This window comes from Candoia aspera, chromosome 1 (assembly GCF_035149785.1).
Source record: "Candoia aspera isolate rCanAsp1 chromosome 1, rCanAsp1.hap2, whole genome shotgun sequence".
NCBI classification, from domain to species: Eukaryota; Metazoa; Chordata; class Lepidosauria; order Squamata; family Boidae; genus Candoia; species Candoia aspera.
In genome coordinates, this window is record NC_086153.1 from 8,146,464 (window position 1) to 8,174,057 (window position 27,594).

The window sequence follows — 27,594 nt, forward strand, 5'->3', positions numbered from 1 at the left end:
AGCCATCAAAGTGGTATCATCTGCATATCTGAGATTGTTAATGTTTCTTCCAGCGATTTTAACTCCAGCCTTGGATTCCTCAAGCCCAGCACGTCACATGATGTGTTCTGCGTACAAGTTGAATAGGTAGGGTGAGAGTATACAGCCCTGCTGTACTCCTTTCCCAATCTTAAACCAGTCCGTTTTTCCGTGGTCTGTTCTTACTGTTGCTACTTGGTCGTTATACAGATTCTTCAGGAGGCAGACAAGATGACTTGGTATCCCCATACTGCTAAGAACTTGCCATAATTTGTTATGGTCCACACAGTCAAAGGCTTTAGAATAGTCAATAAAACAGAAATAGATGTTTTTCTGAAACTCCCTGGCTTTTTCCATTATCCAGCAGATATTGGCAATTTGGTCCCTAGTTCCTCTGCCTTTTCTAAACCCAGCTTGTACATCTGGCAATTCTCGCTCCATGAACTGCTGAAGTCTACCTTGCAGGATCTTGAGCATTACCTTACTGGCATGTGAAATGAGTGCCACTGTTCGATAGTTTGAACATTCTTTAGTGTTTCCCTTTTTTGGTATGGGGATATAAGTTGATTTTTTCCAATCTGATGGCCATTCTTGTGTTTTCCAAATTTGCTGGCATATAGCATGTATTACCTTGACAGCATCATCTTGCAAGATTTTGAACAGTTCAGCTGGGATGCCGTCATCTCCTGCTGCCTTGTTATTAGCAATGCTTCTTAAGGCCCACTCAACCTCACTCTTCAGGATGTCTGGCTCTAGCCCACTGACCACACCGTCAAAGCTATCCCCGATATTGTTATCCTTCCTATACAGGTCTTCTGTATATTCTTGCCACCTTTTCTTGATCTCTTCTGCTTCTGTTAGGTCCTTGCCATCTTTGTTTTTGATCATACCCATTTTGGCCTGGAACTTACCTCCAATGTTTCTAATTTTCTGGAAGAGGTCTCTTGTCCTTCCTATTCTATTGTCTTCTTCCACTTCCGCGCATTGCTTGTTTAAAAATAATTCCTTATCTCTTCTGGCTAACCTCTGGAATTTTGCATTTAATTGGGCATATCTCCCCCTATCACTGTTGCCTTTTGCTTTCCTTCTTTCTTGGGCTACTTCTAGTGTCTCAGCAGACAGCCATTTTGCCTTCTTGGTTTTCTCTTTCTTTGGGATGTATTTTGTTGCCGCCTCCTGAACAATGCTGCCAACTTCTGTCCAGAGTTCTTCCGGGACCCTATCTACTAAGTCCAGTCCCTTAAATCTATTCTTCACCTCCACTGCATATTCCTTAGGAATATTAGTGAGCTCATATCTAGCTGATCTGTGGGTCTTCCCTAATCTCTTTAGTCTGATCCTAAATTGTGCAAGAAGAAGTTCGTGATCTGAACTACAGTCAGCTCCAGGTCTTGTTTTTACTGACTGTACAGATGTCCGCCACCTTTGGCTGCAAAGGATGTAATCAATCTGATTTCGGTGTTGTCCATTTGGTGAAGTCCATGTATAAAGCCATCTCTTAGGTTGTTGGAAGAGAGTGTTTGTGATGCAGAGTGAGTTGTCTTGGCAAAATTCTATCAGCCTATGTCCTGCTTCATTTTGTTCTCCCAGACCATACTTACCTGTAATTCGAGGTGTCATTTGACTGCCCGCCTTAGCATTCCAGTCTCCTGTGATGAAAATAACATCTCTTTTAGGCGTGTTGTCCAGTAGGTGCTGCAGATCCTCATAGAACTGCTCTACTTCAGCTTCTTCAGCATTTGTGGTTGGGGCATATATTTGGATCACTGTGATGTTAGATGGCTTGCCCTGAATTCGAACTGAGATCATTCTGTCGTTTTTTGGGTTGTATCCAAGCACTGCTTTAGCCACTTTACTATTAATTATGAAGGCTACTCCATTTCTTCTGTGGTCCTCTTGTCCACAGTAGTAGATCTGGTGGTAATTTGATGTGAAGTGGCCCATTCCAGTCCATTTCAGTTCACTGACACCCAGAATGTCTATCTTTAGTCTTGACATCTCACCAATAACCACCTCCAATTTGCCCTGGCTCATAGATCTTACATTCCAGGTTCCAATGGTGTGTTGATCCTTAGAACATCGGATTCGCCGTTCATCACCAGCACCGTCGGCTGCTAGCCGTCCTTTCGGCTTTGAGCTAGCTGCGTCATCACGTCTGGGGCTAGTTGAGCTCATCCTCTGTTCCTCCCCAGTAGCATTTTGACCATCTTCCGACCTGGGGGTCTCATCTTCCGATGGCATACCGACATATCTCTGGTTGTACTGATCCATTTAGTTTTCACAGCAAGAATACTGGGGTGGGTTGCCATTACCTTCCCCAGGGATCGTATTTAGTCTGACCTCTCTGTCATGACCTTCCCGTCTTGGGTGGCCCTTCACGGTTTAGCTCATGGCATCATTGAGGTGCTCAAGCTCCAGCACCACGACAAGGTAACGATCCTTTGCTGTGGGCTATACTCTCTCTTATCTGACAATTCTGTGGCAGCATCTCTTTGTCCCATCTCCCAAGGTCTTTCCCACATACACTACAGTACTTCAATGGAGGGCCATAAAGTAATCTCCAGAGCTGTAGGCCAGACTTGGGGGGAAAGCATCCTTAAAAAGACAATGGCAAACCACTTTGTATTGTTGTCAAGAAAACTGCATGGGTATAGTCATATTGTCAGCCCCACTAGCTAGACCAGACCATGAAATCAACTCCACAGGAGGGCTAAAACTACTTTTATTGAGATTGGCTATAGCAGCGTTTCTCAACCTCAGCAACTTTAAGATGTGTGGACTTCAACTCCCAGAATTCCCCAGCCAGCCATGAATTCTGGGAGTTGGAGTCCACACATCTTAAAGTTGCTGAGGTTGAGAAACACTGGGCTATAGTAACAGAAACTTGCAAATCTGGTTGTGCTGGACCTCTTCCTCCTCCTTACAGTTCAGTGAGTTAGAGAGGTGTCTGCCTGAGCCATTTCTGAATGTTATCTGGATGTTCTGGGCTTCAAAATGCCTTCACCCTTTTTACCTAGGCAACACCACCTGCATATCTCCATTAGCATCACCTTCCTTACTCTCTATGCTATGATCACCAGCAGCTCGATTCAAGGATCCCTTTACACGCTTTCTTCAGAACACTACTGTTCTAGTAGCCTTCTATTCGTTGCGGTGGTCATGTTGCTGTTGTTATTAGCCATTCAGGTGAGGGCCCTGGCTGTCACCTACCCACAAGTTTCTAAAGAAGAAAAACCGAACACATGATTTGGAAGAGGGAGGCAAAGTGGGGAGCTATTTTCTCTAAGTGCAAGAAGATTCCTCAGAAAGGAACATGTTGATGAGAAGTAATGGGAAGATTAAAGGTCCCCTGTTTGCCCACTGCTCTCCCTTTCCAAACTGCACCCTCTCCTTTTTTAAAAGATATTGATGGAGAACCAACCTTCCCTAGCTAAGTGTGCATCAGACATCTAGCTTGGTCCATACATGGACTGAAGCATCAAGTGCAGCCCTAAAGCCTGGGGTGGGGGAGGTTTCAGTCAGAAAGAAGCAGCTTTCTCCATTGTCTTTTTTCTTTATTTTAGGTATAATCGTTTTGAAAGTACACCTCTAAAACAATTGCCTTTGAATCTTAAGTTTTCAAAATCTGTGGCTGTATTGTTGCATTCACCAACATCTAGGGCTCTGCGTGGATCTGGCTTTGCTACGTTTAACATAGGAAGCGGCTTCTGTCATACCTAGAAATAAGATGTGTTTTTTTTTACACTCCAACCTCTTTCTAGAGTACCCAAAGCTGTCATCAGACCACCCAGAGCCCTGGAAGCCAGAGGGCCCAGGGGTCACTGGATCAGGAGAAGAAATGGAAGCAGTATTTGGAAGATGAAAGGATTGCCCTGTTCCTCCAGAATGAAGAGTTCATGAAGGAACTTCAGAGAAACCGAGATTTCCTCCTGGCTCTTGAAAGAGGTAATGGGCCATTCAAGAATCTTTGGTAGCTCTTTTCTGCTTGTTTGTGCTTTATAGAGAATATTCTTCTGCTTGGAAAGGTAATTTTCACAATGGCCAGGTTAGCCCAACACACTAGACCAGTGTTTCTCAACCTCGACAACTTTAAGATGTGTGTGGACTTCAACTCCCAGAATTCCCCAGCCAGCCTTGCTGGCTGGGGAATTCTGGGAATTGAAGTCCACACATCTTAAAGATGCTGAGGTTGAGAAACACTGCACTTGACTAATTAAAAATGGGTGGGACAGTTTGTTGAATACCTTACTAGTGTCTTAGCACAACATTTCTGAAGCGTGGCCTGATGCCCAGTACTTGTTCTTGTTGAGAGGGAAAAAAAGATTGATCCTTAAAAAATACACAAATAATCACCTTTTCCTCTCCAGCCAGAGTGTGACAGCCATGATTTGGCCAATGCTGTGGCTGGAGAGCTTTCCTCTGAAGCCTCTGACCAGAGCCCTGGCAATTGGACAATCTAACCCAGTGTTTCTCAACCTTGGCAACTTCAAGATGTGTGGACTTCAACTCCCCAAATTCCCCAGCCAGCAAGTTGCCAAGGTTGAGGAACACTGATGTAGTTCGTCAATTTCCTTTAAAACATTTGTTTTTCTGTGTGGTCATCTAGATCGATTGAAGTACGAATCAAAGAAATCCAGAATGAACAGCATTGCCCTCAGTTCAGATCCCACTTTGTCCTCAGTATTATCTGGTAAGTTGTTCGGTTGTATTTATCTCTGTTGCCAAGGCTACTATTAGTTCTGTGGCTAGAGATTGTACTAAATTGTTTTGTATATCAGGTTGCCACCTAAGACTTCAGCTCCCAGAATTCCTCACCCAGAATTCCCTAGCCACCCAGAATTCTGGGAATTAGTCCATCCATCTTAAAGTTGCCAAGTTTGAAAAACACTGTTCTAAACAGAACAACTCCAATTTGACCATATTGCACAAAAGTCTTCTTCCTTGCCTGAAACCAAAACCACAAGTATGCTTTTTGATCATTTTTATTGAACATTACAATAAATAAACAAACAAACAAACAAACAAAACAAAACATAGAAAGAAGACGAGGAGGAATAAAAAGTAAAAATCAATGAACGAACAAGGGATTCAGAAATGTCATGGAGGTTATAATTTTCCAGTATAATATAGCTAGTTGTAAATAAACAAGTTCAAATACTGACAAACATGCATTTCAATCATCCATTGCTATAAATCAGATATAGATTTCTCCTTCCTGTGTTGAGTCATAATGTTGAGTCAACTGCCAAGAAATTCTGTAAAACGAATTAAACTTGTTTTTTTTAAAGTCTGCTTTCTCAGAATTGATCCACAGTAATAATATTTTGAGAGGCCCAGTTTACTGAAAACCAGAGGTACCTGCTCTGTTTATACTGTGTTGTCCCACAATGTAAGCTTCTCATGAGTAAATGGTCAAAATTATATTTATAACCCAATGTTTTCCATATGTCTGTTGCAGTATTCAGCGCAGTTACTGAAATCCATCCCTGCAAAACTAAGATTGTAATAATTGCCAGAATTTCAGTGGGTCCAGTCATAACTTGAAAATTGTGGCCAAAGAAGACCTGAATTCTGAAGTTCCTTATTCCAGACAGTGACTGAAGCTAGAATAAATGTCAGCATAAGATCTTAAATTATTTTGGCCTGGTTAGTAGTTTATTCTTCTGATTAATATTCACCCAGGCTGGGTTTATACAGGGCCATGAATCAAGCTTTGATACCATGAAATTATTAGCTTTATATTATAAACTTAAGAGTTATTTATAAAAATAATAAAGGCGGGATAAAAACAAAACAAAACATAGTAAATAAATAAACTCAAAACAGATAACATCCAGCAGCTATAATTTATTTGGACAGTGAGAAAGCTTTTGATATGGTTTCTTGGAATTCATTGAGACAGATTTTGACCTGTGCAGGGTTTCCCTAAAGTTATTCGATTTGGATTGATCTGACTCTCTCAACCTCTCTCAATGAATGACTTGCATAATGGGATAATAATTCCTTACCATTTATCGCTAAACTGTTATCTATAGCCAGTTGTCACTTCATCTCTTAAGAAGTGTTTGTAGTAAGTCAAGCTCGAGATAAACACTTCAGTAGTTCTTTTAACAAGGCAGCGATTTAACAAGTCCCTGTTAATACAACAAAACCTCTGCCATTTCCGGTTCCATCTGCTTAATAAAATCTTTCTTTCAGCAAAGGTTTATTCAAGGAGCCCTTCAAAATGTATTTGACATTTTTTTTCAAACGGAACAGCATTTCATAGGACCATGATCTGAAACTGTAATATGTTCTACATCGTATTTGTTTTGACTTCAAATATCAGAATGAAATATCAGGAAATTACCTAACCAAAAGCAACTGCTCTGTACAGAAGAAGGGAAAATATAGTCATGTTGGAAGGGATTACTAAAATACCAAATAGCCACTAAATTAAAATTGTGTATGGAATCTTGCAAAGTATTACAAATCACCAGGCTTTTCTACATTAGGGGCTTAAGCTGCTCAACTCCAGTGCTTTAATCAGCTGGAAATGAAACCAGCTTAAGACATTCCTTTCTGGATTTCAGCCCCTTAGAATCATAGAATTATAGGGTTGGAAGGGACCTTGGAGGTTTTCAAGTCCAACCCCCCGCCCTCATACCATCTCGGACAAACAATTGTCCAATTTTTTCTTGAAAACCTCCAGCAATGGAGCAACCACAACTCCAAGAGAGAGATGGCCTGGTATTCCCTCTGGACTGCAAGAGATGGCCTGGTATTCCCTCTGGACTGCAAGAGATGGCCTGGTATTCCCTCTGGACTGCAAGAGATGGCCTGGTATTCCCTCTGGACTGCATTTACCATGGGTCTGATTGGTGGATTCCTTCTTTATTCCTCCCAGCTGATCTGGGAAAGTAAGCATCAGTTGCCTTCCCTTCTCTTTGAGGACATCTGGTTTCTATTGATAGACCTCCTGTTAGATTCCTTCTTGTACTTGACCACTTCCTACTTGGAGCATCCATTAGTGGACCAGTTAAAAAAATCTTCCTGCCATTTGGACTAGAAGAAGTAACTGGTAAAACTCTGGACAATTTTACCTGGTAGAAGAAAAACAGAAAGGTCCATCGTTTCACAGTTCCATCAATGAACTTGTAAAAAAAAAAGAAGGAAACCCAGTTTTTCATCATCGTGTTGGTGAACTTATTGAAAAAAAAAGCCAACTTCTTATTGGTCCTCTGTGAGATAGACAAACTGGACTGGTCAAGTCTATCCAGAAGGGGGCAGACAACCCAGCACCCCAGGACAAAAGGGCTCTGAAGGACACCAACGGTGACTGGAAGGGAGGGAGCATCCCAGCCACAGCATGGTAGCCAACTGCAGCATAGATGTTTGCTTGCTATGAAGTACGTCATTCAAACCAAGAATGACCTTGGAAGACAGGAGGAAGATATGCAGCTTAGACAATGGTCTGATAAATGAAATCTAAGTCTGAAGGAGGGTTGTTGGTGGAGAAAGCATCTCAGAAGGGAGGGGAGAGGTCCTTTGAGACTTGCAGGATTGATGCCAGCCCTTTGAGGTAGCCCAGACAAGAAGCACCAACCATGAGTACTAACACTACCTTTATTGTAAGGTCACAGTAGCAGAATCTACTATTACAAGTGGGAAAACACTACTTTTGATATGCAGTATGAAAAGATGGGTGGAATTAAAGAATGATATGTGTTCCTACCCTTGAAAAATCATCAATGGGCTGTGCTTGTGTTCAGGCAACCTGGATGTGAAGATCAGCCCCAGGTGGTGGAGTGTTCCAATCTAAAAAGTGATGCAGGGTTTGACTCAATCTACTTCAAAGGCAGTATACAAATACTGAAAATAATTATTAGTTGTTCTAGAGAATCTGAGATTGGACCTTGTTAGAAAGCAGTCTTCTTCCTCTGATACTTCTTCAACAATATCTTAGTAAATTTATAATTAAATCTCTTGCACAGCTACAGTTCCTACTTAGTTAAGCCTCCCCCCAAAAAACTTTCTGAAAGGTTCTTTGTAGGGAAAGAATGAGTCTCTGAAAGAAGGCAATTTTTAATTCCCATCTTTTTCAAATTAGCTAACATTTGTCCATGGTCAGCTGAAGATTTGAACCCTTTAACATTCAGTGTTACAAAGGAGACTTGCTGCTAGATATGATTAATATTAAAGAGGAAAAGGAAAGTATAAGTCATATCTAGGCCATATCACAAGACAATATTTTTAAAAAGGATTAAAAAAATATAGTGGTACTTGAAAAATAAAATCCAAAAATCCCAACCACATGTTAAAACTTATTGTTACTTTTCACATTAGAGGAGAAGGGAAATAAAAGGCAGTCCTGCTGATTGACCTATCAAAATGTATGATTTTTTAATAAAAGAAGATTGAGAGAGGGAGAAAAAAGAAAAAGCAAGGGAGGAAGAAGAAAGTGGGGGGGGGGGATGGGGGAGAGGCAGGGAGACCACTGGAGCTGCAAAAGAAAATGCAATTTGTAATCTCTCCCTATAGCCAAGGCCAAAGAGATATGACAAGAAAATGAGTAATTAAGAGTCAGAGATAAAGAAGTTTAACAGCCTGGATACAAGTAAGCATAATAGCAATATGTAAGGGGAAAAAAATTAATCCCCTTCCTTCAGCAACAGCTTAAAGAGGTAAGAGGTTTTAGTTTCCACGCGATTATGAAACCATTTTTGAGTGTCATGTAGATTTCAAATCATGATGAAATATTGAAAGTTCTTCTCTCAAGCAATATTTTTTACAGCATTGACTACCTTTCTAAGTTGCTGAACTACCTTAATGCCATCTGGGAAACGTATCAATATTTTTATTTCAAAATATTTTATTCAAGCAGATCAGGCCTTCTCGAAAATGTCATTCCCCATGGCACATTTTAAGGAAGTTCAAGTCTGAGCCGTGTCAGCTGCACAAAAAGCTGAAGCTGGAACATTTATTTAAAATACTTGCCTGCTGCTTCTCACTGAAAAAAACCCCAGCTGTAACTTATGGAAAAGATCTTTAATAAAAATATATACACACACAAAAAAGAAAAAAAAATCCCAACTGTAGATGAATCCAGTGGCTTCCCATGATCTTCCATCTGAGACATTATCTGCTCAGTCACATACAATCTGGTAGTAATAGTATGGGCCACTTCACATCAAATGACCACCAGATCTTCTACTGTGGACAAGAGGGCCACAGAAGAAATGGAGTAGCCTTCATAATTAATAGTAAAGTGGCTAAAGCAGTGCTTGGATACAACCCAAAAAACGATAGAATGATCTCAATGTTGGCAGAGTGCTAGAAAGCATTTGGCCCAGGAGAGATCAGAAAAGTCACACACCAGGCATTTCTATAAAAATAATTTTATTTACAGAAAGCAAACATATTTAAAGGCTGTTTGCTGAGAGGAGAGATTTCTCTCAGCTGCATATTCTCTGCAAGCCTACACAGAAGGGAAACTGAAACTAAAACAAGTTCAGGCAAGTTCCTCCCTTAGGGAATGCAACCATTAACACAATGATTAGTTACCATAGTAACCTTAATCTGTAGTAGAAAGCAATATATTAACACTCAATTCGAATTCAGGGCAAGCCATCTAACATCAAAGTGAGCCAAATATACGCCCCAACCACAGATGCTGAAGAAGCTGAAGTAGAGCAGTTCTATGAGGATCTGCAGCACCTACTGGACAACACGCCTAAAAGAGACGTTATTTTCATCACAGGAGACTGGAATGCTAAGGTGGGCAGTCAAATGACACCTGGAATTACAGGTAAGCATGGCCTGGGAGAACAAAACGAAGCAGGACATAGGCTGATAGAATTTTGCCAAGACAACTCACTCTGCATAACGAACACTCTCTTCCAACAACCTAAGAGACGGCTTTATACATGGACTTCACCAGATGGACAACACCGAAATCAGATTGACTACATCCTTTGCAGCCAAAGGTGGCAGACATCTATACAGTCGGTAAAAACAAGACCTGGAGCTGACTGTAGTTCAGGTCACGAACTTCTTCTTGCACAATGTAGGATCAGACTAAAGAGATTAGGGAAGACCCACAGATCAGCTAGATATGAGCTCACTAATATTCCTAAGGAATATGCAGTGGAGGTGAAGAATAGATTTAAGGGACTGGACTTAGTAGATAGGGTCCCAGAAGAACTCTGGACAGAAGTTTGCAACATTGTTCAGGAGGCGGCAACAAAATACATCCCAAAGAAAGAGAAAACCAAGAAGGCAAAATGGCTGTCTGCTGAGACACTAGAAGTAGCCCAAGAAAGAAGGAAAGCAAAAGGCAACAGTGATAGGGGCAGAACACATCATGCGACATGCTGGGCTTGAGGAATCCAAGGCTGGGGTTAAAATCGCTGGAAGAAACATTAACAATCTCAGATATGCAGATGATACCACTTTGATGGCTGAAAGCGAAGAGGAACTGAGGAGCCTTATGATGAAGGTGAAAGAAGGAAGTACAAAAGCTGGCTTGCAGCTAAACCTCAAAAAAACCAAGATTATGGCAACCAGCTTGATTGATAACTGGCAAATAGAGGGAGAAAACGTAGAAGCAGTGAAAGACTTTGTATTTCTAGGTGCGAAGATTACTGCAGATGCTGACTGCAGTCAGGAAATCAGAAGACGTTTAATCCTTGGGAGAAGAGCAATGACAAATCTCGATAAAATAGTTAGGAGCAGAGACATCACACTGACAACAAAGGCCCGCATAGTTAAAGCAATGGTGTTCCCTGTAGTAACATATGGCTGCGAGAGCTGGACCATAAGGAAGGCTGAGCGAAGGAAGATCGATGCTTTTGAACTGTGGTGTTGGAGGAAAATTCTGAGAGTGCCTTGGACTGCAAGAAGATCAAACCAGTCCATCCTCCAGGAAATAAAGCCAGACTGCTCACTTGAGGGAATGATATTAAAGGCAAAACTGAAATACTTTGGCCACATAATGAGAAGACAGGACAGCCTGGAGAAGGTGCTGATGCTAGGGAGAGTGGAAGGCAAAAGGAAGAGGGGCCAACCAAGGGCAAGATGGATGGATGATATTCTAGAGGTGACGGACTCGTCCCTGGGGGATCTGGGGGTGTTGACGACCGACAGGAAGCTCTGGTGTGGGCTGGTCCATGAAGTCACGAAGAGTCAGAAGCGACTGAACGAATAAACAACAAACTCATAGCATCGGTAATGGACCCATTTCCAGTTTCCAAGATTAATGTCAAGCTCCTTATAGAAACTCATGCTAAGGAAGTAGGATTCTTATGGATGCAAAGTAAGTAGGTTTATTGCAAGAATATAGGGCTTAAGTTGCAGAATCTTGGAAACTGGATATGTATTTATGTATACCTTGGCCCCTCATTTATTAGGGATTATGTTAGGGTAGAATCTCCCTTTGATCTTCTTTCTAACTGGGTTTTGGTTCAATGGGGAGGATGCTAGTAGCTTACTACTCAATACCACAAAAATGCCCATTTGTTTTTGTTCTGCAGTGTTCATATACAGTTTTGTTCCCAGACTAAGAGAATTCCATCACAGCCCATCTTCAGTAGCCTTGAAGTTACTTAAAATAAATTTGTTTCGGAAGCTTTGAGGGATTTCATTGAGATGTCACCAGCAGTTTTTGTAGTTGTGGTTGATTCTTTTATTTTTATTTTATATTTTCTACCCCGGATGTTATAATGGATGTTTTGCTGTACTCAAGCTGTTGTCAAAAGTGGTTAAGATCTGGCAGTATATACATCCAATAAAATACTGGAAAAAAACCAGATTGCTTGTCTGCAAGACACTCTGGTTTGTTTCTGGCTAATTTGACAAACTAATATTAGAAACTTAATCCTAGCATAATTTGTGAACATGGATGTTAGGTCTCAGCTAAGACTCTTCCTTGTCTTGGGGCCCTGCCAAGATAAATGGCTGTCAGGTCACACAACAGAAGCAGAGATTTGGGTTCAAGGGAAGAAAATTAGAATTATGTCAGGCAAACAGAACCAGGTTCTAGAGAGCAGAGGAAGGGTGGAGATTAAGTCAGGCAGGACTCAAGACCCAAAGCAACAATTTGGGGAAAGGGAACAGAAAATAGGCAGATACAGATAGACTTCTCAGTGGTAGAGAAGAAACTGCTTCTTGTTGGCTGGGTTTGCTAAAAAAGGCTATGTAGTTGGGCTTTCAGTGGTTGTGGGAACCTACTCGTTGCCTTCAAGCCGTGAGGCATGAACCAGGCCAATATATTTAGCTAGGAGGGGCAATGTTTTCATGCATCAGGTGCCAAACAGGTGATTTTGCATAATCAGGCACATAAACAAATAAATTGAATAAATATCATCTTTAAAAATGGCTTATATCTCACAAGACTGCCAGATTTCAGATGAGAACCTAGGAATATTCTGTGATTAGGGCCTTAAATACGGTCTAATAGCAAAAGCATGCTGAAAAGTATTCCAGGGCCCCAAACTGCTGAAAACAATCATCGTACTTTGGGGAAGCTCACGGGTTGTTCCATTTGCTGTTCCTTCCCCCTCCCACCCTGTGGACTCACATGATGCCTCTTTTATCAGGGAAGAATTTATTTTCCTCCTATTGCTGAAGGAACAATTCTTTTACACCCAGCTGAAGGCAAAGGTAACGAGATGAGGATACACACAATAAAGTCTGGGCCTTAATGGATTGCCCCCGTCTGCAGTTTAGGGCTGGATATTCCCTTCACGCTAGGACCTCAAGATGTAGTTTGCTTATAGTCTCCTCTTTGTTCTATGGCTGTCTGTTCTTGCTTTTCTATATATTTTATATTGTATGGTAGCTATATATGTTGAAACTGAATAATGTTCTTAATAAAAAATTAAAAAAAAGAAGTAGTTTGGTTAAGCAATGGCTGTGTGTTAAATAGAGAGATTGGTATCTTTGGTGAAGTCATAAAGCATAAAAGGTTATTTGGTTTATTAATCACATGCCAGTAAAAGGGAGAGATCAAAGGGAAAGTATGTCCTTTTTTTTCCGCAGCTGCTGCAAAATTCATTGAATTCAACACTGAATTTAGCTGGATGCTCTTCTAAACCACAAATATGCCAAAAGCCTGATTTCCTCCCACTATAGCAGTGTTTCTCAACTTCAGCAATTTTAAGACGTGGGGACTTCAACTCCCAGAATTCCCCAGCCAGCATAAAGACTGCTCAAAATCTTCTCAGCTTCTGCTGCTTCCTGTTGATCCTAAATGTGCTTTGCCTTGCAGATGAGGTCACTCGCTCCTTAACCGGTGTGCCCAGCGGGGCTATCTCCGAAGATGCCTTATTCAGGGACAAGTTAAAACACATGGGGAAATGTGAGTTATATTCTGGCACTTGCTGGGTTGAACCCAAGACTGTGATGCATATTTCCTGCCATTGTTTCTCTATAGCAGTGTTTCTCAACCTTAGCAACTTTAAGATGTGTGGACTCCAACTCCCAGAATTCATGGCTGGCTGGGGAATTCTGGGAGTTGAAGTCCACACATCTTACGATTGCCAAGGTTGAGAAACACTGCCATATAGGATTGGATACCAGCCTCCCTGCACCCCAACCTGGCATCAAGCCAGCTGGAATTTCAAAGAAATGAAGCCCCAACAGTGTGGGACAGCCAGGGTGGCACAGTGGTGAAGATGTTGGACTTGGAGCAAGGAAAACTTTAGTTTCTCCTCTGTTCCTCCCACAAGCCATGGAAACTCCTGGGGGGCTCGGGGCCAGCCGTTTCTCTCAGCCAAGATGGTGTGGTGGAAAAGGTGTTGGACCAGGAGTGGGAAGACCCAGGTTGTAGTCCTCCCTCAGCCATGGAAGATCCCTGGAAGACTTTAGGCCAGTCACTTTCTCTCACTGTACAAAACAATGCAGGTAGTCCTTGTTTAGTGACCACAATTGGACCGGCAACTCTGTGTTAAGCGAAACATCACATGTACATTTATTCCTAATTGCAGAAAAAATAGGGGAAAGTCTCTGAAAAAGGCAGAGATCACCCAACCCACAGGGCCAAGTATCTGCCTGACTTCAGTCTTTCCAAAGCATCCTTCTGCAGGGCTAAGATTAAATGACCAGATTGTGTCCTCTTTTCCAAAAGGAGAAGGGAATGGCAGTTATGGCGACTTACAATTTTATTTCCGCCTTTTGTATTAATTCTGCTAGTCACAAGCTAGTTGCGAAGCGTGTGAATGGCGATCACGTGACCATGGGGCGCTGTGATGGTCTTAAATGTGAGGTTTGGTTGCAACACTTTTTTTTTTACATCATAAATTTGAATGGTCGCTAAACGAGGCAGTCAGTAAGCGAGAACTACCTGTACACGATATCTGGAGTTCAGGAAGGCTGGAGTGCAGGTGCCATTATAGGTGTAGTATCTCACATCACTGCATGCCTTTAAGAATCCAGTGCAATGGATCCTTGCCGTTTAGATAGGCAGAGTGATGCAGCTTGTCTCAGGCATCAGATGCTCCAAAGCAGGGAGCAGCAATAAGATGTTAGAAGATAAAACAATCTTCCTTGCTTTTTCTCAGATAGTCTGTTATCATCAGTTCAGGGCAGCCATGAGTGTGTTTTTATACATGGATGTCAGAATTGGGAAGATGACGGATGGAACGTCACACACCCATTCAAAAGGGGCAGGGTTTACATTACATCTGCTGCCTTCCTGATTTTGACACAGGCACAGGGACTGCTGCATCAGTCTTACCCCAAGTAAGTTTTGGAGTAAGATTTAACTGCCATTCCCTTCTCCTTTTGGAAAACAGGACACAACCTGGTCATTTAATCTCAGCCCTGCAGAAGGATGCTTTGGAAAGACTGAAGTCAGGCAGATACTTGGCCCTGTGGGTTGGGTGATCTCTGCCTTTTTCAGAGACTTTCCCCTATTTCTTCTGCAGTTAGGAATAAATGTACTGCAGCTGCAAAATTCAGGATCTTGGAGGAGCTGTAACTTTTGTCATAATCAAGTTTCTAGTCCTTAATTTGTCTTAATCAAGTTTCTAGTCCTCAGTTCGGTAATGTGAAGGCCATACCTGAATATAAGACTGCTTGGAGATGCTGCTTTCTTTTTCCATAAAAGCGCCCCCATTTTTCTTTTTAGCTACACGCAAGAAGTTGTTTGAACTTGCCAGAGCTTTCTCAGAAAAGACCAAAATGAGGAAGTCAAAAAGAAAACCGCTTTTGAAGCATCAAGTGTATCCTTTCCTGGTTGTATGAAATGATCTTCTGTTGGTCTCCCGACCTGGTGATTTTGAGGGCCACCTTGCAGTTCTCTTTTCATGAATGAGAACATTGCTGCAGGCACTGCTGGTTCCCATAATCCAGGTGGAAGGAGAGGTCCATTCTAGTGTGGACTCGTCCAAGTATTCCCTTGTCGTCATGGGCATTGTTGAGAATTCTGGGAAGTGAAGTCCACAAATTATGGACAGGACTTTGAACTCAGGACTCCTTGCCTTTCTCAAGCCAGCTAGCTAACTACTGTGTTCTGGTGGCATTCAGCACTTTGGCTGATTTGCAAAGTTCCTTCTTGGCTCTCCTCCTGCTCTAAGTGAGACCAGTGACAAAAATAGGGCCTGACTTTCTTGCCCACCAATCCAATGCACCTTGACTGTGGACCTCCGAGAAGGGGTGTTGAGGCCGGTCTCAAACCCTGGACAGGTCCAGATGATCTTTTTCCAAACTAGGGACTGTTTCCAAGCAGCACTGCTTTCATTGTTTGGGAACGTTAGGATTGTCATCTAATTAAAGAACGTGGGAAACCAAATCAAGGGTCTTTTGAAGTCCTAAAGCACTTTGGATTGAGGAAAACTGCTGTAGGACTTCAGAAGAACCTTGATTTGGTTTCCCGTGTTCTGAGGCTTGGCAATGTCCACTGAAACCACTGAGGCAGGACCTGGTTTGGATTATGTTCTCGTTTTTTTTTCCCCTCCTTAACTCCACATCCAGGATGGGGACTGCAGCCTCAACAGCTAACCTTCTTGATGATGTTGAAGGACATTCATGTGGTAAGATCAGGGCCTCTTCCAAACATTGGCCTTCACCACCCAACGTGGCACCTCTGCCAACTCTCAAGATGGTCTCTTAGGCCACAGACTTGTGTCCACCGTGTAGTTAAATTCCTTGTCTTGGTCCACGTGTCTGTCTCACACATAACCTGCATCTGCGTAACCATCCTGTCATCTGTCTTCCCCTCCTTCCCTCTGCCTCACAAAAGCATCTGCCTTTCAATAAAATTTGTTAATTGGGCCAGAGCCATGAGACTAACACGGCTCTCCTCCTGCAATGTCACCTTGTAAATATACCCCTGGTTCTCATGCAGCATGTTTTAAAAAAACCATACAGAGACATTTCTTTTAATAATAGGAAAACTTACTTACAAAAATCATTGGTGGGTTTGTGCCGTCTTAGAATGGACCCTTCTGATTTGTGAGATAGGCTAAGTAACTTGACTGTGATCGGGAACTGTGCCATGTCTGACTGTGCCAGACATGGCACTCTGGAGCAGACCAGTTACAGGTAGTCCTCAACTTATGACCATTCATTTAACGACGGTCCAAAGTTACAGCGGCCTTGGAATGGGTGCTTTATGGCCTGTAAAGCTCTTCCAGGTGTTGCAAAAGTCTCACCACCACCTCCTCAGTCACATGATCGTTTTCCAGCAAAGAACGCCCATTGGGGAAGCTGGATTTGTTTAGCAACCCATGATTTGCTTCACAACCACCGTAAAAATGGTCATAAAATTGGGCCCAGTCACGTAGTGACTTGACTTATGACTGCAATGACTTATGATGGAAATTCCGGTTCCAATTGTGGTCCTAAGTTGAGACCTACCTGTACCTGGAAAATTCAGTAAAAGCAGAATCAAAGTCTTGAGGCCAGGTAGAGCCATGAGTAGAAAATAGACATTCCCTGCAGGGACTCCCCTCTTCTGAAAGAGCCTGGCCCCTGAGTCAAGGGCCATGCTTCCTCTCCTGGCCTTCTAGAAGCTCTCCAAAACATGGCTGTTCCAGAAACACTTCGGACCTGTCTGCCATAGAATTCCCAGTGTGCCAGGAATAATATATTATTTTTACTGGCCGTATAAATTGTAATTCTGTTATTGCATGTTACTTTTCTTATTGCATTGGCTGCGGCTGTTGCTTTTGTAGATGGCTAGAGGAGCCTTTGTTAAAGTGGTCTGTGAATTCATAAGTAAATAAAGTTCTTGACACTAAAATCTGCCCAGCAGTGGAATAGCCTGTCTATGGATGTTGTGGTTCTGGAAGTTTTTCGGAAGAGGCTGGAGAGCTACCTTTCATGGATGCTTTAATTGGTTTTCCTGCACATGGCAGAGGGTTGAGCTAGATCAATGTTTCTCAACCTTGAGGACTTTAAGATGGGTGGACTTCAACTCCCAGAATTCCCCAGCCAGCCACTGGCTGGGGAATTCTGGGAGTTGAAGTCCACCCATCTTAAAGTTCCCAAGGTTGAGAAACACTGCCTTAGAAGATAGGTGGTGGCAGCAGGGACTACTGTACCAAACTAGGAATAAGAGATAGGATGTACAGACCCAGAGGACTTCTGGGAGACTTGAGACTTGGAGACTTGAGACTTGGGACCTTTCACCCTACTAGCACAACCATGTTGCTACACAGTAGTCAACCACTATGGAACAGCACAGCGCTAACTAGACTGGAAAATGTTGGCGTACAAGCACCAGTTTAATGTAACGATGGAGGTCCTGGACTAGAAACCAAGAGGGTGTGTTCCATCCTCGCCTTAGGGACGAAAGCCAGCTGGGTGACTTTGGGCCAGTCCCTCTCCCTCAGCCCAAGAGCCAATCAGGCGTGGTATGAGAGTTCTAGTCCCGCCTTAGGCACGAAAGCTGGCTGGGTGACCTTGGGCCAGTCCCTTCTCTCAGCCCAAGAGCCAATCAGGCATGGTATGAGAGTTCTAGTCCCGCCTTAGGCACAGAAGCTGGCTGGGTGACCTTGGGCCAGTCCCTTCTCTCAGCCCAAGAGCCAATCAGGCGTGGTATGAGAGTTCTAGTCCCGCCTTAGGCACGAAAGCTGGCTGGGTGACGTTGGGCCAGTCCCTTCTCTCAGCCCAAGAGCCAATCAGGCATGGTATGAGAGTTCTAGTCCCGCCTTAGGGACGAAAGCTGGCTGGGTGACCTTGGGCCAGTCCCTTCTCAGCCCAAGAGCCAATCAGGCGTGGTATGAGAGTTCTAGTCCCGCCTTAGGCATGAAAGCTGGCTGGGTGACCTTGGGCCAGTCCCTTCTCTCAGCCCAAGAGCCAATCAGGCATGGTATGAGAGTTTTAGTCCCGCCTTAGGGACGAAAGCTGGCTGGGTGACCTTGGGCCAGTCCCTTCTTAGCCCAAGAGCCAATCAGGCGTGGTATGAGAGTTCTAGTCCCGCCTTAGGCACGAAAGCTGGCTGGGTGACCTTGGGCCAGTCCCTCACTCAGCCCCCTGCACCCCACCTCACACTCCTGCCTCTGAGTTGACATTAGCACAGTCGCAAAGCCGGGCCATGGCAGATATGCAGGCTTCAACCTTCTCCTGCCTCTGTGTTTCAGATGAGGACTGCCAGATAAGGAGGAAGTTACCAGAGGCAGAAGAATCATCGAAAGAAGTACAATAAGGTATGCTCATTTTTGTTTCGGCAATTATCGGTTCGTTTGCCAGGTACTCTGAACAGGAATATTCAAGGTTATTGCCATATAATAAAATTAAAATTAATAAAATGTCCCCATATAATAAAATTAAAACTAACGTACAGGTATAATAAATAGAAATAGGTGGGGCTCTCCCTTGAGCAGTGCTAGCTAGAGAAGGCCTTGGAAATGATGCTCTTGGGACTTCCGGTGGGGACATGGCTGACTGAACAGCTGTGCCTCCGGGCTCAGTGGGCAGAACTGACAACGCAGCAGTTTTTGGGGGCTCAGGCAGGTTTTTCCTGAAGCCCAGGAGTGTTTTTCTGGAAAAAGGAAAACACCTGGAATCACCCCATCTGTCCTCCAGACGGCTGCTTGCAGCCAGAAGATCGGAAACAGCATTCACGTTCAGCTGGCAAGAGCTAGCCGGGAGGCTGGGACATCACCATTTCCAAAATGCACTGTAGCCTTAAAGGGACACTAAGACCGGCCACCCCATTTCTAAATCACCCAATTTATATTTCTTTTTAAGTATGTGAACCTTAAGAGAGGCTTTCTACAGCAAGGAGAACTGGGTTCTCTTGGTGCTTATTGTTATTTTTGGGATCAATTTTTTTAAAAAAATTCTTTTTAAGTTTTGGACTTTGTTTTCCATCCAAATATTAAGGAGGATTGAGAGTAAATAATTGTCTCCCTGTTAGTCTTTTTGTACTAAATTTGAAGATATTAGCATTTTCGTACACATTGAATTGGCTGTTTTGAACTTTCAGTTTTCTGCTTTTACTTTCCCTGGGGAATTGTCTGCATATCTCACTTTCACTTGTGTAAACACATTTTGGAATTCTTTCATATCTTCGACTTTTGCTGGTTAAACTCCTAGGGGACACCATAATTTACTGGGTGAGACATGGAGGATTTTAAACAGACTTTCTCTGACTTCCACCAAGATTTTAAACAGATTCTTTCTGATTCCTACTAAGTTTTTATGCAAGGCATTCAGGACATTGTGAAAAATATGAGCTCTAAAATGTGTCATCTGGTTGGGGATGTCGTGGATGAAACTGAGGAATTTAACAGTGACAGAAATGTCTCTTCTAAGAGTGAGATTGGGACTTCTGTTGAAATGCTGCATGAAGATCGGATAGTCGAGTTGAAGAAATTTAAGGGAGAGAGTGAGTTGCAAGCCATAAGTGAAATTGATCTTCTGATGGAACGCAATGGAAAAGAAGGGGTTATTATGTATGGAAGGTCTCCTGAAGAGAAGTTGGAGTTTTTGAGGGGGCAGTTGGGCTGTTAGATTTTTTTAAAGAAAAAAGCTCTGTGCGCATTGTGGGGATATGGAAATGCTCTGGTTTATTTTGAAGTAGGATAAGGGTTTAAGAATATTTATTTGGATTGCTTTTAGGGTTTGGCTGATTTCATTTATCTTTAACGATTTGGATTCAGATTATTAAGGTATAATAAAAAATAATAGATGTCTGGTTTTGGGTTTAATATGACTAAGATTATTAAAATTGTTGTATTATCAAGTACAGAGGTAGACAATTTATATGTTTTTTAGTTTGATCTTTATTATAGTAGACAAGAATGTACAGAATAGTAGGAGGGAAATAATTAAATAAATGTTATCTTTGGGGGGGAGTTAATTAGGATTGTCTGTGTGTGTTTGTGTGTGTGTGTGTGTCTGTGTATATCTTTTAATATAATGGGAGGGAGCAACTGTATTTAGTGATTTTTATAATGTGCCAATGGAATGATTTGTAAAAATAATGTGATTTTGGTTTAATATAGAGTAAGGGATTGATTATGGAAAATCGTATATCCTTGCTGTTAAAAATCGGAAGTCACCTCTTTTTGTAATTTTGAAAAATTTTCTCTTGTGTTTCTACACTTTTTTAGTTTTTTTTCTTTGTAGTTTTTTTCTCTAGCTTTTATCTTTGCTTGAAACTTAATAAAATTCTTATTTAAAAAAAAGGAAATGATGCTCTTAAGCAACCTCTCTTCCTGAATTGGCCTGCTTTTTATTGATCTTACACTGGCTGTCTGGATCCAGTCCATGTTGCTGCCCATTGCGAAGATGCATGAAATTGTGCTGCTTTTTTGCTTTTTTTTCTGTTGCTATGCCCATGTTAGAAGAGGCAAGATCAAAAAGCAGTGATGATGACAACAAGGGAGACTAGAACTCTGAGCTCTGGCCCAAAGGGCTTTTCAAACATACCTTTGCTCAGTTCCCAACTAGGTGACAGCAACTACCTGATCTGCACTGATCTTCACAAGATAAGCACAGTTGGAGCTGGCTAATTCCTGGATGGGAGACCACAAGGAAATCCAAGAATGGAAGGGTTTTTTAAAAAAAAAAACACAGAAGAAATCAGTGTCAAACCATTCTGTACTGTTGCCAAGAAAACAGCTTGGAGGTGCTGAAAGAAGATTTTACCTTCCTTCAGTTCCTCTTTGCTCAGAGCTAAGAAGGAGAAGTTCTCTAAATTCCTGAACGTCCTATTACAAGCAGTCAAGCCCTGCTTTTGTTAGTATTCCCATATTTCTCTCTTCTTCCTTTCTAGATCCAGAATTGGCAGTTAGGGGGGAAAAAGCCAAATGAGATGAGAAACCGAGATGGTTAAAAAGGAAGATATTTTTTATGCTGGTGACTCTACCCTGGAATGGTCCGAGGCTTCCCCGAGTACAACTACAGAGGAACATGAAGGCACGTTTTGAGTTTTTACCTGGCGGCTTAGAATTTGGGTCTTTCTCACCCATCCTTTTTCCACTCAGAGGAATACAGGCTCCCCCATAAAAAGTGGGGGGAGAGAGAAAATTGACAACTGACCTAATCTTTTCTACACCAATCTTTGAAGCTGGACAATGACGATCTGTTATAAAATGTGGTTCAGATATATGAATGAAAAGCAACACTATTGTTCCAAAGTGGTTTCTGGGTGGTGTTTTTGAACCATGACTTTTGAATGAAGGGATACTTGTGTCTTTCATCCAGGTAGAGGACGGCCCTCAACATTTTGCTGTATTGTGGATGATGTTTTTTATTATGATTATATAATTATTGCTGCTAATAGAAAAGAAACCTGAATTATGCTATTTGGGTGTGATAGTCAGAATAATATAAATTTCTCCCCATGAAGAAATGTTCCTTCCGCAAACAGAAACAGTTCATGATGGATTTTCCCCTTATTCAGGGGTGTCTGTGGGAGAGGGGGTCAAAAAAGTCAAGATGGCATCCCCAAACATGAGATCAAAGCTCCAATTTTTTTACATGTAAAAAAAGTGGGGGTTTGATCTCATGGTTGGGGATGCCATCTTGACCCCCCTCTGAGGACATTCCTGCTCTCACGGATCCTGTTTTTAAGGTAGTTTTTAAATAACCCTCAGCCCAACTTGAATTCCCTCCCTCCCACCTTGCTTCTGTGTAACCCCTCTTCTAACTTTGTGTTCCTTGTATTGCTGGAAAACAAAACCAGACTGAAAAATAAGAATGGTGTGAAAGCTTGCATTCTATATATTGTCCTCTTTCCGTTTCTGTGAATTTGGTGTCTCCTATAGTTCTCAAGTCATATGCCCTTAGTCTTGTCCCACCCTTGATGAGATGTTTTGGAAATGTGGGGCAAAGCTTCATTGGAAAAGGAAGGACATACAGGTAGTCCTCGTTTAGCGACCACAATTTGGGCTGGCAACTCAGTCATTAAGTGAAGTGGTTGCTAAGCGAAACCACGACTGTGTTTATGATCTGACTTCCGCTTTCTTTTGCTTTGCAGACCTGCAAAGGTCGTAAATGTGAGGATAGGTTGCAAAGTTACTTTTTCATCACTGTTGTAACTACGAATGGTCGCTAAATGGGGGAGTTGCTAAACAAGGACTGCCTGTACTGTACACAGTTGAACCACCCATGTTGTGCTCAAGTTTCAAGCATAGCTCACAGGAGAGTCAAGAAGTCAAGATGGTGACTGAAGCCCAATCCTTTTTTTAATGTAAACTGGGCATGTAAACAAAGGGCAGGGCTTCTACTGGGTGGTTGTGGCTGCCATCTTGACTTTTTTGACCCCCTGGCTGCCCCAAATGCTTGTCTGGGTATAACAAAACCAAATGCAACAGGATCCTTTGCATGGGTCTCCTACAGGAGGAAAGGGTTGACCTGGTTGGGCATTGAACTGTGCTGTATCTTCAAGCAATCATCTTTTCAGCTGTGTGAACTTGCATAGCGTGGACAGCCTTTCCTGCACAGTCACACTGATGACCTGGCTTAAGAGATTCATAATGGAGTATTTCCCGGGGATCAGTTCTGTCCTTGCTATTTTACTGTTCCTTCTTTTTTCAGACAAACTAAGGGATGTGACTTGTTGCAGTGGCATCTGCCAGGGAGGGGAGGTCAAAAGGGGCAAGATGGTGGGCAGAGTTCTGCAATGCGAGCCCTGCCCCTTTGTACTGCATTGACATCACAGAGTCAAAAGAGGCGTAGCTTACATCAAGAGACTCTGTCAGCTTCCTTTTGACCTCCCACGTGCCAACCCTGCAGATGCTAGAGCTAAATGGGTTTAAATGGTACATTTCATCCCTTCTAAGGGGCTAGAAAATGGACAACTTTGGAAAAGCGCCAAGATAAGAGATAAGGGAATACTTCTTTCTAAGCAATAGCTCTCTAGACTTTTTATAGGTACATAGATATAAGCACATGGATGCACGTTGCCCAGTTAAATGTAAGCAGATTCTTAACAGATTGCAGGATGAAGGTTGGAGTTATGCTAATGGTAGGATCCCTATCTGAAGCCTTGACACCAGTCACCAATGACTGGGCTCATGCATTATGCTAAGTCAGTGTTTCTCAACCTCAGCAACATTAAGATGTGTGGAGTTCAACTCCCAGAATTCATGCTGGCTGAGGAATTCTGGGAATTGAAGTCCACACATCTTAACGTTGCTGAGGTTAAGAGACTCTGTGCTAAGCTATAGTTTGCCTAACCCTGCTGTATTGAATAAACTATAAACCGTGATGTATAAAAGAGATTGGTTGGGTTCATACAACCTGCTAAGCCAAAACTAGCCAAAGCACCTGATGGATTAATTATCCTTTTGGCATATTTTAAAAGAGAATTGGTAATACTTTTGGGGGATTCAAAGCTGCTTTGCTGTTTAGAGCCTCATTGATGACAAGTGATAGTAGCAAAGTTGTCTGTTTCCAGATGTGAGTCTGTTTTGATAGTGTCTAATGCAGAGGTTTGGTTATGAGCAAAAGCTATATATATATATTCAGTATTTTGGCATATCCATCTGCTCCTTAAGTAAAATCCAATAACAAGGGGAATCCTGCTGATATAAAAGGAAAGTCTGGGTGCAAATGCAGATAGATTTCAGGATTCCTCTGCCCAGGTTCCCTGGCATTTTAAATATACGGGTAAGTCACCTTCATGTAGATTTGGGGCCTCTGCTGTAGCTGGACCTGTAGCAAAGGGCTAAACCAGAATGCCCAACAACAGATGGGAGACGTTGTAAAATTCTACTCAAGCGTTTTGTGATTGCTTTTCACTGGGGGAGAATGTGATACAAGGAAATGAGCTGGCAAATTTCTTGGTCTGTTTGAATGGCTTTCTGTAAGCTTCACTGGAGTTTTATAGATGCAGCTTTAGCTTTGTTATCTGTACATGCTGAAGTTTAATTGGAAGCCAATCCTTGTCTCACATTTTGGGAGCGAATCAGACAATGCACTCGTAAGTCCTGTGATCGGAGTGTTTTTGTTTTTGTTTCGTTTTTCTATGAGGCTTATAAAAATCAGGCCAAGCCTATATATCCATGTTGCTCTAAAAGGCTTGGAAAGTTCTCTGAGGCTTAAGCCAGACTGGGGTTGGGAGATCCTGAATGAACCTTTTTATGCTTTCCAGGCCAGGAAATTTTTAAAAATTAAAAAAACGTCAGTGCGCTTTGGACAAAATGGGAGTCTTTCACTCTATGGTCCCATCCTAGTTTCCAGGCTGTTAGGAAGGTTGGAGAAAACAACATTGCTTGCAAAAAAAAAATCTGAATGGAAAGGCAGCTGAGCACAATACTTTCTCTGGGGCGGGTAGGGAGTTGATTATCAATAAAGGTGCCAAGCTGGGTTCTTAAAATAGGGCTCAGAAACCTGTTTTTGCCCTTGGAGCGGCATCTAGTAGTTGTAAGCCAGAGCTGTAAAGGAAAACAGCCCTAAAACTTGAAAGCTCTTGTGTTCACAGAACCTCCCTACAATTCCCTTCCATTGGTTCCTAACTGAAGAAACTGGCCAGTTTTCCACCTTTATTGTGACCCTGGCCCTTTTTCTGGATGCTTGGAAAGAACCAGTGGGTCAGAATTGGATTCTGTTGTGCAAGCATTTCACAGAGATTCTGCAACTGAAGCGAACTGGTGTTTCTCACTCCAGTTTCCCCAAAATTAACCCAAGTTTTTTGCCATGCCCGTCTTCCCCCCATTAGCAACGTGGGTGTTCTTGTAAGCCTCACCAAAGCTGCTTGCACTGCTGTCGTGCTACTTAAAAACAAACTCTTTGGACGCCTTTCGTAAAAAAGGATTGCGGTCTCCTTGTACAGGTTCTCTGTAAGTGTCAAGCCAGTTCTTGGTCAGTTTTGAAAGTAGTCTGGAAAAGAACAGATGGGCTCAGAGCCTTTGGAAATTACCGTTAATGATGTCCATGGAATAACTTTGTTAGGATGGTAAATGCCTCTTGCTCAATTTGTCACCTACCCCATTTTCCCCCGGACTGATGTAAATGTGTTTTCAGGGCTACAAGGATCAGCTCCAAAACGCTTAGATTTCCCCCCCCCCCTCTATCAAACAATGTACAATCCATGACAGTAATGTTTGTATTGCTTTCTCTTCAAAAATGGAGATGACCCAACAACAACAACAACAAAAACACAAGAGATGTTTGTGATGTTTGTGAATGTTGGTCTTTTAGAATTTATTTCCATACATAATTTTTCTTAAAAGATGTTTAATATTAATTCGTATAATAAACTCATGTTGTACTCTCTTAATCTTTCTACTTTGCGAGCCTCTGCTGTGGTTTGTTGGCAGCGAATTGAACGCCAGTAAAGCTTATTGGTCAAAGGTAGATTTACAAGAAAAAAGCTTACTGAGATTTGCTGAATTTAGGATAGTCAAACCTTATCAATTAAGCGCACGTTAAAAAAATATTCTCTATGTAGCCATTGAAATCCTGGTGCCTTAAAACTAACAGGCTGGCCCAGATAGAATTGACCACCTTTCCCAGTTGGGGTCCTTCACTTGTTCAGACACTACAATTCCCAACATTCCCAGCCAGTGGAGGTGCCTGAAGGGAATTATGAGGGTTATAGGCCCAGCATAGTTTGGAGCAGCCCCAATTTGGGGAAGGCTTCTCAAAGAGAATGGCAGATTTCATGAACTTCTGTGATCTATTTAATTTAATCTACTTTCTGTTAACTTATTGACCCTTCACAGAATGCCCTGATTCACACATCATGCAATACTATAGTTTGCTTAATTGTTATTTTCTTTTAATAAATCAGGTTTGGCTGGGTTTGCACAACATGTTACACCAAAATCAAATAAGATGCGTTATAGCTTAGGAATTAGCCATAGATTCCTTCCTAGCTCCATCTTAGCTGATGAAGGATTTTTGGAAACTCAAAAGCACACTATTAACCTAATAAAGATATTATTAGCTTGATAAATATACTGCTTTCCATCTCCCCCTCCCTCAGCTAATATGCTGCTTTTGGTGTTTATCCTAAGTGTAATTATCCTAAAGGAAGTTTCTTCATGTTTGATGGGGCCTTACACCTTTTGCTAAACCAGTTGGGTTCTGTTGGGTTGATGTTTACAGGTAATCCTTTGTTAACGATGGCAACTGGGACTGGAATTTCTGTCACTAAGTGACACGGTTGTAAAGCATGATGTCATGTGACTGTGCTGCTTAGCAATAGCACTTCTGGCACTTCCGGTTGCTGTTGTTAAGCGAATCCCATGCTGTTGTTAAACAAGGACATCACATGGTCATCATTTGTGACCTCCTGCCAGCTTATTGACTTTGCTTGTTGGAAGCCAGCAATGAAGGTTGCAAATGGTGACCATGGGACACTGTGACATCATAATGGTGACCCAGGCACCAAATGCCCAGATCATGATCACTTGACTGTGGGGATGCTGTGACGGCTGGAACATCACTGTGGCAACACACAACACCAATTCAAGCACTACAGCCATCAATTTAAAACAATAAAAAAACAAGCAACATGTCACAATAAAACCACTTACAACCTGATTGGAAGATAAGGTGTCCTTTAAGAATGGAAGGCTAATTAATTGAACAGGGGTTTAAAGTTTCTTCTGAAAGCAAAGAAGGTGAAGATTGTATTTTGGAGGGGAGGGAAGGGAAGGGAAGAGCACAGAATGGGTGTCTACCACCAAGAAGGTCCTCACTAGTTTTAATCTGGCCTCCTCTCTGGATGGAGAGGCAGTTTGGTGTAGTGGTCAAAGGCATCAGGCTAGAAACCGGGAGACTGAGTTCTTGTTCTGCCTTAGGCACGAAGCTAGCTGGGGGACTTTCAGCTGGTCCCTCTCTCTCTGCCCTGGGAAGAAGGCAAGGGCAAGCCACTTCTGAAAATCTTGCCAGGAAAACTACAAGGACCAGTTCAGGCAGTTGCCAGGAGTCAAGACTGTCCCAAAGTCACACGCACACTTCTGTTCTGCCTAAAATGGATCCTTCCTTTAGTCTGGCAGAGCCCAAACCATGCAAACTATTTCTGTATTAAAACAAGCATTTTGAATTTGACTCAGAAAGGAATGGGAAGCCAGCACAGAAGAGCCAGGTCTGGTGTCACACATTTGCCACGAGACACATCCAGTAAAAAGTGTGGCTGCTGGTTTCGGCTCCTGCTGCAGCTTTCACAAACCAGGGAGCAGATGTTTGAGG

The 27,594-nt window shown here is 42.4% G+C and overlaps 1 protein-coding gene across 2 annotated transcripts in view; it reads left to right on the plus strand.

Moving 5' to 3' along the window:
- The window catches only part of CUEDC1 (CUE domain containing 1), a 41,500-nt gene extending 20,154 nt beyond the window's left edge, over window positions 1-21,346 (plus strand). The window contains exons 4-10 of one of the 2 annotated variants that reach the window (XM_063296884.1): window positions 3,780-3,963; window positions 4,625-4,708; window positions 13,265-13,354; window positions 15,125-15,218; window positions 15,970-16,028; window positions 18,582-18,647; window positions 21,224-21,346. In XM_063296884.1, the coding sequence (XP_063152954.1) occupies window positions 3,780-3,963; window positions 4,625-4,708; window positions 13,265-13,354; window positions 15,125-15,218; window positions 15,970-16,028; window positions 18,582-18,646 (576 nt within the window). In that variant the 3' untranslated portion in view covers window position 18,647; window positions 21,224-21,346. Of the gene's footprint in view, window positions 1-3,779; window positions 3,964-4,624; window positions 4,709-13,264; window positions 13,355-15,124; window positions 15,219-15,969; window positions 16,196-18,581; window positions 18,648-21,223 lie in introns of those variants that run through there. The other variant, XM_063296875.1, reaches the window with a different exon arrangement.
- Window positions 21,347-27,594: the final 6,248 nt, after the last annotated feature.